The sequence below is a fragment of the Lachancea lanzarotensis genome, scaffold LALA0S11 (genome assembly GCF_000938715.1).
Source record: "Lachancea lanzarotensis genome assembly LALA0, scaffold LALA0S11, whole genome shotgun sequence".
Taxonomy (NCBI): domain Eukaryota; kingdom Fungi; phylum Ascomycota; class Saccharomycetes; order Saccharomycetales; family Saccharomycetaceae; genus Lachancea; species Lachancea lanzarotensis.
In genome coordinates this window covers 286,770-302,741 of record NW_019212889.1, presented here as the reverse complement: position 1 = coordinate 302,741, position 15,972 = coordinate 286,770, and the positions used below count along the sequence as shown (strand labels likewise).

The 15,972-nt window shown below is 43.6% G+C and overlaps 5 protein-coding genes and 2 non-coding genes across 7 annotated transcripts; 2 read left to right on the top strand and 5 right to left on the bottom strand.

The window, feature by feature from the left end:
• Nucleotides 1–358: 358 nt before the first annotated feature.
• Nucleotides 359–3,073, bottom strand: PHO90 (LALA0S11e03290g1_1; the record flags this gene model as incomplete). Its single annotated transcript, XM_022775237.1, has 1 exon — nt 359–3,073. The coding sequence occupies one exon, from the start codon at nt 3,071–3,073 to the stop codon at nt 359–361; it is 2,715 nt and encodes a 904-aa protein (XP_022630608.1).
• A 1,008-nt stretch (nt 3,074–4,081) lies between these two features.
• Nucleotides 4,082–4,154, top strand: LALA0_S11e03268r. Its single transcript has one exon. It is a non-coding gene; the product is annotated as a tRNA-Thr (tRNA).
• Nucleotides 4,155–4,807: 653 nt separating this feature from the next.
• ACO2 (LALA0S11e03246g1_1) lies at nt 4,808–7,168 on the top strand (the record flags this gene model as incomplete). Its single annotated transcript, XM_022775236.1, has 1 exon — nt 4,808–7,168. One exon carries the CDS (start codon nt 4,808–4,810, stop codon nt 7,166–7,168), a length of 2,361 nt encoding a protein of 786 aa, XP_022630607.1.
• A 144-nt stretch (nt 7,169–7,312) lies between these two features.
• BUD5 (LALA0S11e03224g1_1) lies at nt 7,313–11,599 on the bottom strand (the record flags this gene model as incomplete). Its single annotated transcript, XM_022775235.1, has 1 exon — nt 7,313–11,599. One exon carries the CDS (start codon nt 11,597–11,599, stop codon nt 7,313–7,315), a length of 4,287 nt encoding a protein of 1,428 aa, XP_022630606.1.
• A 337-nt stretch (nt 11,600–11,936) lies between these two features.
• ECM25 (LALA0S11e03202g1_1) lies at nt 11,937–13,790 on the bottom strand (the record flags this gene model as incomplete). Its single annotated transcript, XM_022775234.1, has 1 exon — nt 11,937–13,790. One exon carries the CDS (start codon nt 13,788–13,790, stop codon nt 11,937–11,939), a length of 1,854 nt encoding a protein of 617 aa, XP_022630605.1.
• Nucleotides 13,791–13,929: 139 nt separating this feature from the next.
• LALA0_S11e03180r lies at nt 13,930–14,019 on the bottom strand. The gene is given in 2 exon segments: nt 13,930–13,966; nt 13,982–14,019. It is a non-coding gene; the product is annotated as a tRNA-Lys (tRNA).
• Nucleotides 14,020–14,429: 410 nt separating this feature from the next.
• On the bottom strand, nt 14,430–15,584 carry PRP21 (LALA0S11e03158g1_1; the record flags this gene model as incomplete). Its single annotated transcript, XM_022775232.1, has 1 exon — nt 14,430–15,584. One exon carries the CDS (start codon nt 15,582–15,584, stop codon nt 14,430–14,432), a length of 1,155 nt encoding a protein of 384 aa, XP_022630604.1.
• Between the last annotated feature and the right edge of the window lie 388 nt (nt 15,585–15,972).

Sequence of the window (15,972 nt, the reverse complement as noted above, 5' to 3'; positions counted from 1 at the left end):
ACATCACACGTACGATTCCGGACTTGGAAACCTATTGCGAAAAGGTGATCAGTCCCCCAGAAATTATGATCCGTTTAGCTAAGGAATCAAACTCTTTGTTCTAGCGTTATTTAAAGTAACCAACTGATGACTGGATAATATGCAGACTTTATTTACTATATGAAATATATCTTGAAGTTCCGATAGTGTGTGTAGAGATTATGCTTGTATCTGCGCGTCATGAACTCCAAACACTTACGTTGAACAAGAGCTCTCACATTCTCCCGACCCCTACTTCCTTTCTATTGTCCGTTTATTTTTTCCTTTGGTTCAGGTTGTATTATACAAAGAGCTGCGAATAGCCCGAGTTTTCCACTGCTTACAATACCGAATTCATGATCCCATAGCCCAAAGTGATGACACAGAGAAAGGCTAGAAACGAAGCGGGGATACCGCGCGTCAAGAATGTATTAACGCTCAAGTATCGGTTGCCCACTTCATCGACCATCGAAATGGCTGTGACATTGGGAAATCCTGACGATGCGAGCCCCATACCACAGGATGCAAGCAAGGTACATCCGAAAACCAAGATAGGAGCAGAGTTTTTTCCAGGCAGTTTGTCACCGACTTCTTGCATCAGAGGAACAATGATGATGGCAGACACTGTGTGAGACACGAATGTTCCGACCACTAGCATAACGACACCGAAGATGATCAAAACAGCATAGATGGGAAAGTCCATGACACGACGTTGCAATGCTCCAGCAATAGTGGCCAGCAGACCCGAGGATTGGACGGCACCACCCAATGCAATACCACCCATAGCCAAAATGACAATTGACCAAGGGAAATTGTTAATATCTTGAGTGCTTAACAAACCGGTGCCAAAAAAGAGCACGATTGGAATAACGGCTATCTCTCCAGATGCTCCAAATACGTCCTCGATCTTTGACTCAACACACCAAAGAATGATGGTAGCCAAACTCACTACTATAACGTAGTATTGCTTTAATGTGAACCTTTCTTTGATTGGGGTATACTTCTTGAGAGGTGTACCGTGTATCTTGAAAGTTAAACACAAAAGACCCCATATAGTCAACATGGACAGGATACTACTTGGCAGAGCGATGGCAAAAAATTGACCCCAGCCTACGTTATACGGTTTCAAGTAGTTCATAGCGATAATATTTTGAGGCGATGAAATAGGTGACGCCATACCACCGACGTTAGCAGACAAGGCGACACCAAGAACGAGGGATCTGGCAAATGGAGAATTGTACTCTAGCGTTTTCAGGACAGGCTGGATGAGGGAGTAGGTTAAAACTGGAGCTGCGACGTTAGAAATCCACATCGACAAAAAGAAGCAGACTCCCATGGTCATGAGCAAGACGTTCCGAGGTTTAGTTCCTGCAACTGTGAGTAGATACGACGCGAGGACCTTTGCGACATTATACTTGGAGAGAGCAGCCGCTAATGTGAACCCAGCCAACAAAATCATAATGGTGGAGGACCACATCTTGGACAAAATCCAGCTGGACGCTGAAGCGGCATCCATTATTTGGCCGTCAGATGTTTTGACAACTTTGAACACCACTACGAACATAGGGACCAAAATAGCTGTGACAAATAGAGGCAAAGCCTCAGAAGCCCAGAGGAAAGCAACACATGCGACAAGCGCCATGCAACGGTGTTGGGCACGGTCGTTAAAAGTGGGAACGAGAAGAAGAATAATTGTGCATGCAATGATGATGTAAAGCTTCAAAGCTTTGAGCGTGAAAAAAAGTTCTGGAACCTTGATGGTCGACCACGTTAAGGACCGTATCTTGATTGGTCTTGGAAGATTCCAAATGCGGTATTCGAGGTGGGTATTGTTTTCCAAATTAGCGATATCCCCGTTGACGTCGGGCCTTCCCGCAGAGGTAAAAGTATTGTTATGCGACTCTAGACCCAACATGTCTTTCCATACCGTATTTCTTTCCCAAACGATGAAGTCACGCAAATATGATCTCAACTCTTCCTTACTTGCGACCAGGTCCCCGTGAGTTAACAAAGCGTATGATTCGACCAGCTGCATGATGTGGGAGTCCAAATTCTCCAATGTGTGGGGTTGAAATACGTAGGTGTCGGCAAAAAAGTCGCCAGATTCGATGAACTCGCGCTTGATGTTGCAGTTCAATGTTTTATCGAATTTTTTGCTGATCTTGAGAAACCCGATGCGATTAAGTTCGATAAACGATTTGAGTTGAGCAAGGTCAACATAAAGGTCTATCAGATTTCTCTTGAGAATTGCCCTTTTTTGGCTTTTAACATTGAAATCAGAGTAGTTGAGCAAGGCGGTGTTCTCGTGATGCTCATCAAAATCATCCTCTTCTTCCTCATCTTCCTCATCTTCTTGTTCGTAGCCTTCGCGATGTAGGTCAGCGATGGCTGTACTGCGTCTTGAAAGCACCGACTCGCGTCTGTGGGTATGACTGGGTCCATCTACTACACTTTCAGACATATCCATACCGTCATTGTGTGAAACCGATGGAGCCCTCCCAGTTCCAGTGACAACACTGGTGCGACGACCTGCACCTGTCACTTTTTGCAGGTCTGAGAGTAGGGTGTCGAAACGGCCGTAGAGTTGAGCTTCGAGTTGTTCGTAAAAACTATCAATCTTAGCGCGCTCGTCGGTTAGTTTACTGATAAAAGTATCCTGGGGGTTGAAGAGTGTTCTATCGCTAGAAAGCGACGAACGATGGTCAAACGCAGCGGCTTTCCCCGCATTTTTGCGCGCAGAAGACCGGAAATCGTCCAACTCCAAAGTTTCTACGTTAACATCTCCCTCAATGTCACTTGCAGCGTCTTTAGACTTGCTTTGACCGTTGTTGTTACCACGTTCATTCCTGCGGAATTTGTTCTTGAATTTCTGTAGGGCCTTGGATGTACCCTCGAGTGCTTTCAAACGTTCTGCGTCGACGTGACCGCCCTCATCGATTACACGCAGATCTTGGGCTTGGAGCGAGTAAATTAGACGCTTCAGCTGCGAGTAGTTCAAATAGTGCTCCTGCCATTCTGGCACCGCATTATACTTCAAAGAGTTCGAAAACTTCATCTAAATGCACGTACGAGGACCAAAAAAAAAAATGCTTGGCACTAATCACCTTGCTGCAACTAGTTAACTGGAAGTAGAGAATTCTAGCGAAATACGTTGCCAAGCGTTGATGAGAAAACGTGTGTCGACTAGATTGTTAAACTTAATTCGAAAGTATTGAGATTTTTCTCGGGGAATGGGATTTATGAGCATCTTTAATTTAAATTGAAGAAACGTGCGCTGCAATTTAAAGAAGGTGCTCCGAAAAAAAGAAAGGGCGAGGAACGCTTTATCAAAAGTCTCATAAATATTTCTTTTTCCATTTCGGTTTCTTTTGAAAGTTCAGTTGTTGACGTAGGAAGTGATAATACCCAAAGGGTCACGTGCGTGGTGGGGTAGGGTTTTTGTGGCAGATGAGAAGTGGGAGCTGGGCGGCTAAACGAAATTTTGCCGTAAAGAGTGGAATTGTGTGGTAATACGAGAGCCAAAACCGTGCGTTGAAAATTCTCTATGGCGTGGGACGCGTCTCAACAGTTGAGGATGATTTTCAGGAAAATACCGGTCGTGTTTGAAAAGATGGGTTCAGTTTGCGAAGAAAGACTGAAGACGCCTGTCCAATTAGATATGGGGATCACACTGGGTCATGAAGCATTCATATTCTAAAGTACTGGTCTGTTGCTCTTGAAGTTTTCTTGTTTTCCAGGATGATTGAAAACGAAAAAGTGGTGGTCAGAAATGATGAATGTTATGAATGCGGGGAGAAACCATACCTGCCAATCGTGTCTTAATCATTAAATACGATACAGAAGCTATGGGTGCTAAATTAGTTCGAAACATTCGACCACCTTCAAAGTATGATGACCAGTACTGGGAGCAGCTCCCACGCTGTGTATGTGATCCATCCAGTATTTTCATGCCGTAAGATCACCGTCGTAATCATCTTACGTTGATGCATAACGTATTATTTCTCACGTGAAATGGTTCTGTGTATAAAGTATCGTTTAGCCTTCCAAAATTCCAAGATTAGCAGCTTCTATGGCCAAGTTGGTAAGGCGCCACACTAGTAATGTGGAGATCATCAGTTCAAATCTGGTTGGAAGCATAATTTTTTGAAACCTTCACAGAAGGACCATCACGATCACGTGATTTGTTTCCTCAGTTTTTTTCCCCGGGAAAAAAGTTTTTTCCTTCTTTTCATGACTGCTGATGGCAGACAGCACAGCGATTATGCTAAAAACATTGAGTATATAGATGGTGAAAAGACTCTTTGGCGGTTTCTTGTTTAATCTTTAAGGATTCATAGAGGAAACTCAATCACGAACTCAGAGGTAGAATACACGTTAGTGTCGAAAGTTGTGCGGTTGAGTTTATTTACTACTGGCTACAGCTATTTTATCCATTGCTAATCTTCTGCATTCTTTGATCACGGTTCTACGCATTACGTAAGCAAATTCGTCGAAAAGCACCAATAATTTTTGAGCACGTGACGTTCGCTTTCAACTGCCAAATCTGAACTTCGAAGTACACCCACACACCAAAACACGTGACAACTACGCTTCGCTACAAACTGCTGTTTCTTGTTGAGAGATCACTTTGCCACAATTCTGTCACTTTTTCGATATTTTCTTTTTCGTTTCGGTTTCTTTTCATCGCTCTGCTCTAATCTTTCGATTAAAAAAGGCGAACTGTCAAGAATAGAATCAAGATCTTGTTGAAATCTTTAAACATATCCGATTTCCTCAATTCAACTTTACAATGCTGAGCGCAAGATCGATCGCCAGCAAAAGGTGTCTGGCAACCCAGGCCCAAAAACTTACTTCAGAACTTTCCGGGTCACGTGTCGCTCCACCTTACGCCAAGCTCATCGCCAACCTCGACAAGGTCAGAGCCATCACCAACAACACACCACTCACGCTAGCTGAAAAAATCCTATATTCACATCTGTGTGACCCGGAAGAATCTCTCACATCTTCGAATCTGCACGATATCCGCGGTCTACAATACCTCAAACTAAATCCTGACCGTGTTGCCATGCAAGATGCATCAGCACAGATGGCGCTACTACAGTTCATGACCACTGGTCTACCAGAGACTTCGGTTCCCGCTTCGATCCACTGTGACCATCTGATTGTCGGGAAAGACGGCGAAACTAAGGATTTAGCATCCTCGATTGCCACAAACAAAGAAGTCTTCGACTTCTTACAAAGTTGTGCCGACAAATACGGTATTCAATTTTGGGGCCCCGGCTCTGGTATTATTCACCAAATCGTGCTGGAAAATTTCTCGGCTCCTGGTCTCATGATGCTCGGAACTGACTCTCATACACCAAACGCAGGTGGTCTTGGTGCAATCGCCATTGGTGTTGGCGGTGCTGATGCCGTTGATGCCTTGACTGGTACACCTTGGGAACTCAAGGCTCCTAAAGTTCTTGGTATCAAGCTCACCGGTCGTATGCACGACTGGACATCGCCCAAAGACGTTATAACGAAACTCGCTGGTGTTCTTACCGTAAGAGGTGGTACCGGCTATATCGTTGAATACTTTGGAGAAGGTGTTGAGTCTTTGTCATGCACAGGAATGGCCACCATCTGTAATATGGGTGCTGAGATTGGAGCCACTACTTCAACGTTCCCCTACCAGCAAGCACACGCTCGCTACCTACAGGCTACTGGAAGAGCCGAACTAGCCAAATTGGCTGATAACGCTGCCCGCAACCACAATTTCCTAAGCGCTGATCAAGGTGCCCAATACGATAAGGTAATCGAAATCAATTTGAGTGAGTTGGAACCTCACGTCAATGGACCATTTACACCGGACTTATCCACCCCTATATCTGAATATGGTCCGAAGACTTTGAAAGAAAACTGGCCTCAGAAAATCTCCGCCGGTCTGATCGGTTCTTGTACCAACTCGTCTTACCAGGATATGACCAGAGCTGCGGATCTTGTGAGACAGGCATCTAGTGCTGGATTGAAGCCACGCATTCCCTTTTTTGTCACGCCAGGATCAGAGCAGATCAGAGCTACTTTAGAAAGAGACGGCCTAATTAAGACTTTTGAAGACAATGGTGCTATTGTTCTAGCAAACGCTTGTGGCCCATGTATCGGACAATGGGATAGACAAGACGTCAACAAGACTTCTAGTGAGGAAAACTCTATTTTCACCTCTTTCAACCGTAACTTCAAGGCTAGAAACGACGGGAACAGAAACACAATGAACTTTTTAACGTCACCAGAAATGGTCACTGCAATGATCTATTCTGGCGATGCTCAGTTTAATCCTATGCTAGACTCGATCAAGCTGGAGGATGGCACAGATTTCACATTCAAGCCTCCAAAGGGTGTTGAACTACCGCAGCGCGGCTTCTTGTCCGGAAGACAAGAGTTTTATCCTCCACAAAATCCTTCTCCTGATGCTACAGTGGAAGTGAGGGTGTCCCCTACTTCCGACCGTCTGCAGTTGCTGGAACCCTTCAAACCCTGGAACGGTCAAGAGCTGAAAACAAATGTTCTTTTGAAGGTTGAGGGAAAATGCACCACCGATCACATCTCTGCCGCTGGTGTCTGGTTGAAATACAAAGGCCATTTGGAAAACATTTCTTATAACACTTTAATTGGTGCTCAGAACAAAGAGACTGGGGAAGTAAACAAGGCATATGATTTCGATGGTGCAGCTTATGGCATTCCAGAGCTGATGATGAAATGGAAGCAAGAAAAAAGACCATGGACTGTGGTAGCTGAGCACAACTACGGTGAAGGATCGGCCAGAGAGCATGCTGCATTATCTCCAAAATTTCTTGGAGGCGAAATTATTTTAGTCAAGTCCTTTGCCAGAATTCATGAAACCAATTTGAAAAAGCAAGGTATGTTGCCTCTAACATTTGCCAACGAATCTGACTACGATCTCATATCTTCCGGTGACGTTTTGGAGACATCAGGTTTGAAAGAACTGGTTGCCAAGGACGGTGACAATGGTGGTGAACTAGACGTCACAGTTACAAAGCCATCTGGTGAATCATTCAACATAAAAACGAAGCACACCATGTCAAAAGACCAGGTCGCTTTCTTCAAGGCTGGCTCAGCTATCAATTACATTGGCGAGATAAGCCGCGCTTAACTTTATAGATCTGTTGACGTAGTACGCCTGGCCCAGAAGCCAAATCATTTTTAATCAATATTTATTCGAGAGATGAAACGACGATGGTCTGTATAGCATTACCTCGTTGTTATCATTGTTGATCATTATATTTAGCTTTTGACTTTACAACTCATTTCGAGGACTCAAAGACAAACTGAGACTGTAACCTCGGTCTCTGTCGGCAGTATAAAGAACATTGACACGCCAGAGCTCATAAAGTATAAATTTTTGTAATAGTACAACAGGCTTTATTCCGGTCGTATCAATATCCGAATTACTGGATAAATTGAAAAAGGATTCCCGTCCGCTTCCTAACAAATTTGGTCTGTCGTTGACATCATATGGAACTTGGAAAAACTGCAGAAGGGATATGGTTTTTGTGAGCCTCGTAAATTTGTCAATGTTGACTAGTCGATTGGGCCTGAACGAAGAAGGATCACGGAAGTCGTTTAAGCCTTCCTGAACTATCGCCATATCTCGGAGAAACAAGGCAAAGAACGGAACAGAGGGAACATGGCACTTGGCTGACATATTACCCGTGGGCATGAAGCCCGCAGTCAAATTCTTGAGTTTACTTCGGTAAACATTATAGTTTTTTTCAGGATGGATAATCTTTGATAGATAATGGAATAGCTCAACATGTTTGTCACTCAATGCTTTCCATATCACCGCCAATCTTCCCACTACATGGCTCTGGAGTGCGGTCATAATCGTTGCAACAGTATTGAAATTTCTGAAATACAACGAAGAAAGGGCGACGCTAAGCCAGGCGGTAAGTCTGTTGACACGCGCCTTCAATGCCAGTCTTGGCGTAACAACAGACTCAATAACATAGTTGGACAAGATATTGGAAAAATCAACAATGCGTTCAATATCAGGAGAGGTCGAAGCGTTTTTCTTACGCGAGCCTTGATTTTGGTTCAACAACTCTCCTGGCTTAATTTCCATGAATAATGTTGATTCAACGAGCGAAAGTTGCTTAGCGACTTCCAAGGGGTTCAGTTCTACTAGATTAAGGTCGTTATGAATCAAGTCCGCGGGTGGTATTTGTGCAGCAGAAATTTGAATCAGTGAATGCCATCCGGAAAGCATGTGAATCAATTCAGGTTCGATTTTAGACCCAGCAGGGGAAAAGTCAAAGCCTGAAGGGTAGAGCATGGAACGATAGTTTTGAGTTAAACGCTCCATCTCGCCAATTTGTCTGCGTCCCAAAAGGGAGGAAGTCCCTATATTTAACATTGGAAGCGGTATAGAAATTGAGCTTGTCCGGCCGGAGGGTAATTTCGTCAGTTCATAATCTTCCAACACATGTTCGTCCACCGAAATGATTGTTGATCGTTTGCTTGATGCAACAGAGTCCAGCGAAATGATTGAGTTTCTGCTAGGAATTATCACATCTTTCGGCACAATCTGAGAAATGGGTAAAGCGTTTTGGAATTCAGAATCAGTCATTTTGTGAAAGAGCTTTGCGGCAGTTTCGATAAGATTCCTCGCTTCGAGCGGCAAATGATCGGCAATACCTTCGTTGAAGAAATTGAGCATTGTCGCCAAATGACTGAAATCATTTTGGTAATCCCAGTAGCTTTCCATCCAAACTTGAAAAACGTGGCACACCATGCGGCGTCTGTTTTTGAGCCTTGATGACCTTGAAGAATACTGTCCGTTCCTGCCGTCCCGCTCATAGGCAAAAGACTTATCTGGTATATCGAATCTTGCAATAAGCTCTGCAATAAAATCTAAGGGACTTGAGAATGAGCGATAATTTAGCAAATACGTCGCAAGAAGAAAGTCGCTTGGGTGATCTAACTCATCAGTAAGGACGAATACCAAAGCACGATGTGACGCACCCAACAGCTTTCCATCACTATCAAGAACCATTTCGCCTTTGATCCGCTCTCTATCGTTGATAATATCGAGTCCGCCAGTATGTTCCGATTCATTTTCTGTAAGTTTATATTTATCAAACGAGCTGTCGTCGATAAATGGTTTACTATCAGGTATGATTTCATGAAGTAGCTGACTTCCTGAAAATGATATACCGTTACTTCCCGCTCTCACTCGAGAATAGCGATATAGTTTTCGGGCATATGGATGACTTTTTGGGGCTGCTGTGGTATGAGAAAAAGTTTTGTTCTGTGCCTGTCTCTGTTCTACCATCTTGGTTAGTCCAACTGAGCAACGTTTGATGAATTGATCCGACGAAATTTTGATTGCCTCGAGATCAGGGTATGACCTTTCTTCACCTAATTGAAAGTTTCCCGATACTTTTAAGTAGCGATGACATTGCTGAATAGCAACAGCAATATAAGCAGTCATTTTGGAAACAATTGTCATCAAACGCTTTCCGTCATCGGTGTAAAAGTACTTCTCTTCCCTGATGAAAGTGCCCCCACTGAAACCGTTCTTATCTCTAGAATCGTCATTCATTGAGCGCACAACAAATACTTTGATGCAAGAAACGAGTTCCGAAACTAGAGACAAGAGAGGGTCGAGGCTCTGATCCAGTGACATTTCATTTCTCTGGGCCTTTGGAAACTTGACTTGAACAACAGATGAACAACATTTGCTGATATAGAGTAGCTCTCTAAGTAGAATGATGATTTGGTGGACAATCGTCTCTAACACTTCGCACCCGGCTCCATTGTGTTCAATCATATCCATGCGCCCTAGGATCAAGGCAATGTACGAAAACAACAGATTATGAACCTCGTTTAGGCGCTGAACGGCAAATGGGGGTGTTTCCAACGTGCGAAAATTTGAGAGATGGGTCTGCACAGACTTCTTCAGCTCTCCGTCGTTAGCGTCACCGTCACCAGATAGGACCCCTTCATTTCTTGGGGGTTTAGTTAGACCCAGCTTTTTTTCCTTTTCAAAAGCCTGCTTCTCTATAAACCACACACAGTAGAAGGTGTGGCCCCGTTTGATTACCTGGAATGTGAGGTTTATCAAGGTTTTGAGTCTTTTCTCATCGGTTGTGTACTTGTAAGAATCTGCCTTAATCATAAGGTTGTACCAGTCGGCGAGGAGCAGTTTTCTGGATCGCCTGAGGGAAACTCTGTTTTTGACGAGCTCATTAGATCGGGAAACGCAATCGGTATTCTCGAGCAAAGATTTCACACCATCACGTATGCCATTGATATACTTGAGAGAAAAGCTTAGTCCCGAGCCGTCAGGCAAAAGATAGTCTTGAGGATGCAATAAAAACTGTGCGGATGATGAAAGAAGTTTAGCCAAAGGCGGGTTTTCTCTCAATGATGGTTCTATCCTGTCCCCCAGTTCTGTAGAGCCTCCTATCATATCAGAAAAATAGTTAAATGGCACCCAACCTCGTTTTTGGTTGCTGATAAGAGTAACTTCGCCCCAGCCCGATTCATCCACCGTATGTACAAAAGCGACATCGTTCTTTTCAAAAGATAAACAGATGGCAACATCGTCCTGATTTGTCAATGATTGGGAGTTGAAGGAATGTATCGCCACAATGAAAAGGAAAGCTAAATTTGTTTCGTCGAGCTCAAGCTCGGAGCTTTTCTTGAATGTGTGCTTTCTCTCAATCTGGCTGGTATCTGTCTTTTCGTCATTCAGACGATATTGATAGTCATCCTGGGATAACGTTGAATCCTCGCTGTACATGCTGATCTCATTGGGTTCTAAACTCTTGACTAAATTGGTGCGTTCTTCTTCTGGCACCCTTGGAGCTTCCACAGGAGTTTTGGTGTATGCATTATGAATACTTTCTCTTTTTAGACTCGCTGTATTCTTTGGGTGTGATTTAGAAACTTTAGATGGTGATGTTGAGACAGGGTTCGTTCTATGACCAGTTTGCCGAAACACATCTTCATTCAGTCGTGTGCTTTCTGTTGTACCGCCAGCGGTATCCCCTATGGAAGAAAGGCCTAGCCCTACCCATTGTGAGCCCTTTGAGGTTTTGGAACTTTGTTCCACGAAATTGAAACTGTCTGGAGATTGTTGTTCTTTGTCCATGTAAGCTCCATCAGCATTTAGATGAGGGGTGGATACAACAAAGTGGGAGCTTGGTGCTACTATTGGAGTTGCATCGTCTACTGATGAAACTGAGTGCGGTCGTTGTTCAGCAGCGTCATCGTTCATCATGCGCGGACCATCCTGAGAGCCAGAGGAGTAGGCCGTTTGGAATGAAAGCTCTGATGCAGACTTTAGAATCGAAGAAGAAGAATACCTAGGTTCCGCTCTGACCTGACTGTTATTTCTTTCGGTGGAATGTGTCTCTTTTGATATCGGTAAAAAATCCTGATTTTCTTCATTGCGAAACCATGACTGACTATGTGGCTGATTTAGATTCAGAGGTTTTGTGGGCGTCACCTCATATACCGAAGTAGCGTTTGAAGTATTACGTTCCTTTGCAGCGGAGAGAGGCGTGGTAGGAAGTGCCATTCGCCTTGGTTTTTCAGGCCAATTCTCGAAGTATGCTAATGTTTTTGTTCGCAAACTGCTCGGAAGTTAGCTACCGCACACAATCAGCTTTCAGATGGCACTGCAAATGTCTATCGTTATAATACAGGCGCGATCAAAGGCCCTACTTCTGATTTTTAAGCCTTTTACTCGGTATTTGTTTGGTATTATTCTTGGCTTGCCTCGAGGCGTATGTTGTTTTTGGCGTTTCGTCGTTTCGTGTAAAGAGATGAAATGTAGATGGATTATGAGCGTATACCAAGTTTCCCGTGCGATGGCCGACCTAGTTTATCGAACATAGATCTTGTATTGAGTTGTATCATTGATTTCTGCGCAGATCTTCCATGACCTTTATTCCAATCAATCTCTCTTCGTATAAAGCTGCGAGTTGACTAACTTTGTTGCCAGCGGTGATATCAGAATAACTTTTACTGAGGGCATGGTTTGATTTTGGATGAGTGTGCGTCTTGCGTTTTTTAAGATCTGCATCAAAATGTATGATCTTTTGATTGTTTTCAAGTAGCAGATTTAGCTTGCTTTGATCTATTTCGAACGTATTGTTCGTGGCTTTCGGTCTTGACTTAACAGCATCGTCAAAAACTAGTGCAGAATCAACGTCGTTTTCGGCATCGTCTAGCCGAAGAGAAGAACCACTTGTGATCCGTGGGCTTGAGTGGTTCCTGGGTGTCCAGTTTGCAACATCCTTGGATTGGGTTTTTGAAATGGCTCCAGAGGCAGGCGAAGCCGAGTACTCGGTGCGGAGAGACTCTAACGAGGTTGAGGAGGAGAGATCAGGCTGATCAGGCTGTAAGACTGGGACTGGTTGCACATCACGCACAGAGCGCTGTTCCGCTCGTTTGGGCAAAGGAGGCGCTTCTTTGAGTGACAACGTTCTTGTTCGTTCAAGATAAGTATCTTGAGACTGGGCCAATCGTGTGGGGCTCGTATTTCTGGAAGAGATTTCTCGAACCGGACTCGCTTTACGAGGAGGAGGTACTTTAGGAAGATATCCCGCGAGGTTGGGGACGACATTGGCGTTGGATTTGTCAGTCGCGGATGGTTTGAGGACACCAGACTCTTCTATACGTTTTTTAAGCTCTCTGAAGTGTAGCAAAATGTTATTGGTGTATCGGTATCCGATAGCTAGTCTGTCTGACGACTTAATAGACACTTTCTCCTGGCACAGTGTCGGGGTTAGACACTTACTCAGCGACTTGTAGTCATGAAGGGTTGTTGCTGAATTATCCAGCAGTGTGAGAAACAATTCAAAAACGTAGGAGGTCAGTTCATAGTATTCATTGTACATCATCATGCTGACAAAAGTATTGTAGGTGTATTCCACCGAATCATCGATCGGAAGGGGTATCAGGTCGATGGGGAAAATTGGCTTACTCTTCCCTTTGATAAAATTCAGAAACACTGTTCCCAAAGAGTACACGTCCCAATGTGAGAGATCAACGTAATTATTTCGAGCAATAACACCAAGAAGAATGTTCACTTTCTGATAAGACCCAGGCCGTTGGAAAACGAGCTGATACCTTGGTGCCTCTATCCTTAGTCTTTTGAAAATTTTATCAAAAATCAGTTGTCGATACTGACGATTTGCCATAGCCGTATTTGAACCCTGCTTGGTGTGTGGTATGTTTGTAGTTTCTGTAAGTTGGAAGTCGTACAAGTAAACCCCAAGGGATATTCGAAGCCTGGAAATATCGACCAAATCCTTGAGCCCTGCAAGATTAGGTACATGATGGATCATAACGTTGTCTGTGGAAGACTGCTTCAATTTGAACGGATTGATGTTTAACGCGTTGGTCAGTACTTGATGGACTGCGTACACGAAAAGAGACTCGTGTACAACCCATAGTTGCCGCAATTTGGCACGCGTGTTCTTTGATATCTTGGAGTACATTTTGACACCGTAGATCCAACTGATTTTTTTCTGGGAGAAGCCTGAGCTGAAAACCACCAGCGAAAAAGGTGTCTCAGGTAGCTGAGTAGCCAATTTGTTCATCGTTTCGTCAATGAGCAGGTCGTAGATCTCTCGATCATCAATTTGTTCTGTAGACGGCAAGTACGTCGAATCAAACACGTATATGGGGCATTGGTAAGCGTGGTCTACCGCGTAAGTCTTAAAAAAAATGTTGTCGAGGTTTATGTCGAGGTTAGACTCCATTACGAGCTAACTAAACTTCAAAATCTGCTGTTCCTGGTGCTTTAAAGAAGTTCGATGTATTCAGCTCGATCCATCTTCAATTCAATAAATTTAAATGTAAACAAAGCTAAAAGTTTCTAGCCAGTGCCAAAAATAAAGACTCCTCATAGGGGGCTCGAACCCCTGACATTTCGGTTCCTTGCAAGCGGTGCTTAAAAGCCGAACGCTCTACCAACTGAGCTAACAAGGACGAGTCTCTATGTACTTTTGTTTACTAATAGGTCATATCGTTAGAAAAGTATCAGCCGACTATAATGTGTAAATATCTTACTGATATAGCTGCGCCAAGCTCTTGCTTTGCGAAGACTGGGCGTCAATAGTTTCGTGCAGTCTATGAGGACGTTGTTATTTTGTTTGGAGTAAACATATTGTGATGAATGGCTCCTTCGAATTCAGTTTCGTGACTGAAACAATTAATCCAGAGGCAAGAATCACTATATATGAGCCAATAATGGAAGAATCCTGATCGTAGCTCAAAAATATGAGTCTACAGCGGGAATCGTCTTGTTACACCATAATGCTAGATTCCCCATTCCTTCATTTGATTTAGACAAATGCTATATAATGCCACTCAAAATCGTTTTATGAAAATTGTGTCTTTCATGTTTTCTGTCTTTTAGCAGGCACAGAGCTCCTGTTTTGCGACAGTCGCTTGGCATTTTGGTGGACGCTTTCCAGTGTGAGATTGGTAATGCTATTCTTGGCTTCGTACTCTTGTCTTTCTTTCGTGTAGTTGGGATCGCTCAACAGTACCTGAATATGTTTTTCGAAGTCGGCTTCAGGAATCATCTTGTGCGTTATAGGACACTCTATCATCGCCTGTGAGCCTGCGTTGCTACCTTTTTGCTTAATTCTCGTCTCACCGGCGGCACGGATCTTCATTTTGCTTTTCTTCCTAGGTTTCATTTCCTGTTGCTCAACACCCATCTCAGCACTTGAGATAGATGAAAGTGTTAGACGTCCTGCGAACGGTGAGCTTGTAGACGAGTGTTGGAGGGTCTTTTGTCGTAAATGGTCAAAGTTGAGCGGTTCCGCGTAGTCCTCATCCTGGTCGAATTCCACTTTCCCGAGCGTTTCAAAATTATCCCAAGCGTATGAAAAAAACCGAAGTTTGAGTCGTTCTTGCGTTGCAGCCTGTTGTACCTCCATTTTCTCCGAGTATTCCATCCATTTTGCTCTCTCAAAACACCGTTGAAGTAATCCCATTTGTCCATGTTTGGCAAATTGCGTCCCTAACTCAAATTCTTTGGAGGCAATCTGCTTGTATTGGTTGATAAAACTGGTAAACGTTTCATTTAGAGGATGTCGAGAGTCTAGAAATCCTAGAAGCGGGTGTTCTGCCGCTTGAGATCGGAGTGTGTTCAAAAAATCATGCTTCTCATTTATCATACATATGAGTGCGGTTTTTTTCACGATTTCCAGGTCTCGTCTTGGTACGTTTTTGTCCGTGGTACTGAAGACGAATGGGTGAGGCACCCTTGGAGACGGCATTTTAGTGGTTGCTGGTAACTCAGCAACAGATTCTACTGCATCTTCTGCCTGGAGGCGTCCTAAAAGACTAAGATAAAATCCATGGTATATATTACTTTCCTGCAAAAAGGGGAATTGCGTTTTGTCTAGTTTCTTTTCAAACTCTTTTCCATTTCGTTTGACGTATTCCACGGTCTTTTCGATTGCGGCCTTGGTATCCAAGTCTGCTGGATCTGGAATTTTAATTTGGTTTGACGCTGGAAGATTCTCCTCGTTATCACTCATCACTCATCTACCAAGACGCTTCGCATATCTATTCAGTCAACAAGTTGAGATAGAAGCGATGCTTTCATGTATCTCTGGCTATTGATATATATCATCTTAGCTTTATAAGCGAGCCTCATCTGATCACCTGACCTTTGCGAAAACTGGCTTTAATTCTCACATCTGCACGTAACAAAACGTTTCGCGGGATTATGTCGGAGCTTTTCTTGAAGTGGAAACTCTGCTAATCTTAAGGACTGAATTCGGCTTGGTTTAAGGTAGCATTGGCGTTGATTTCTACATCATCATTAAAAATAAGATTAATAAAGCCGGATTTGTGATATTGTTGTGCTTCAAAGCAATGTTACAAGCGTTTGATACTCAACATGATACCCCTTAGCAGTATCAA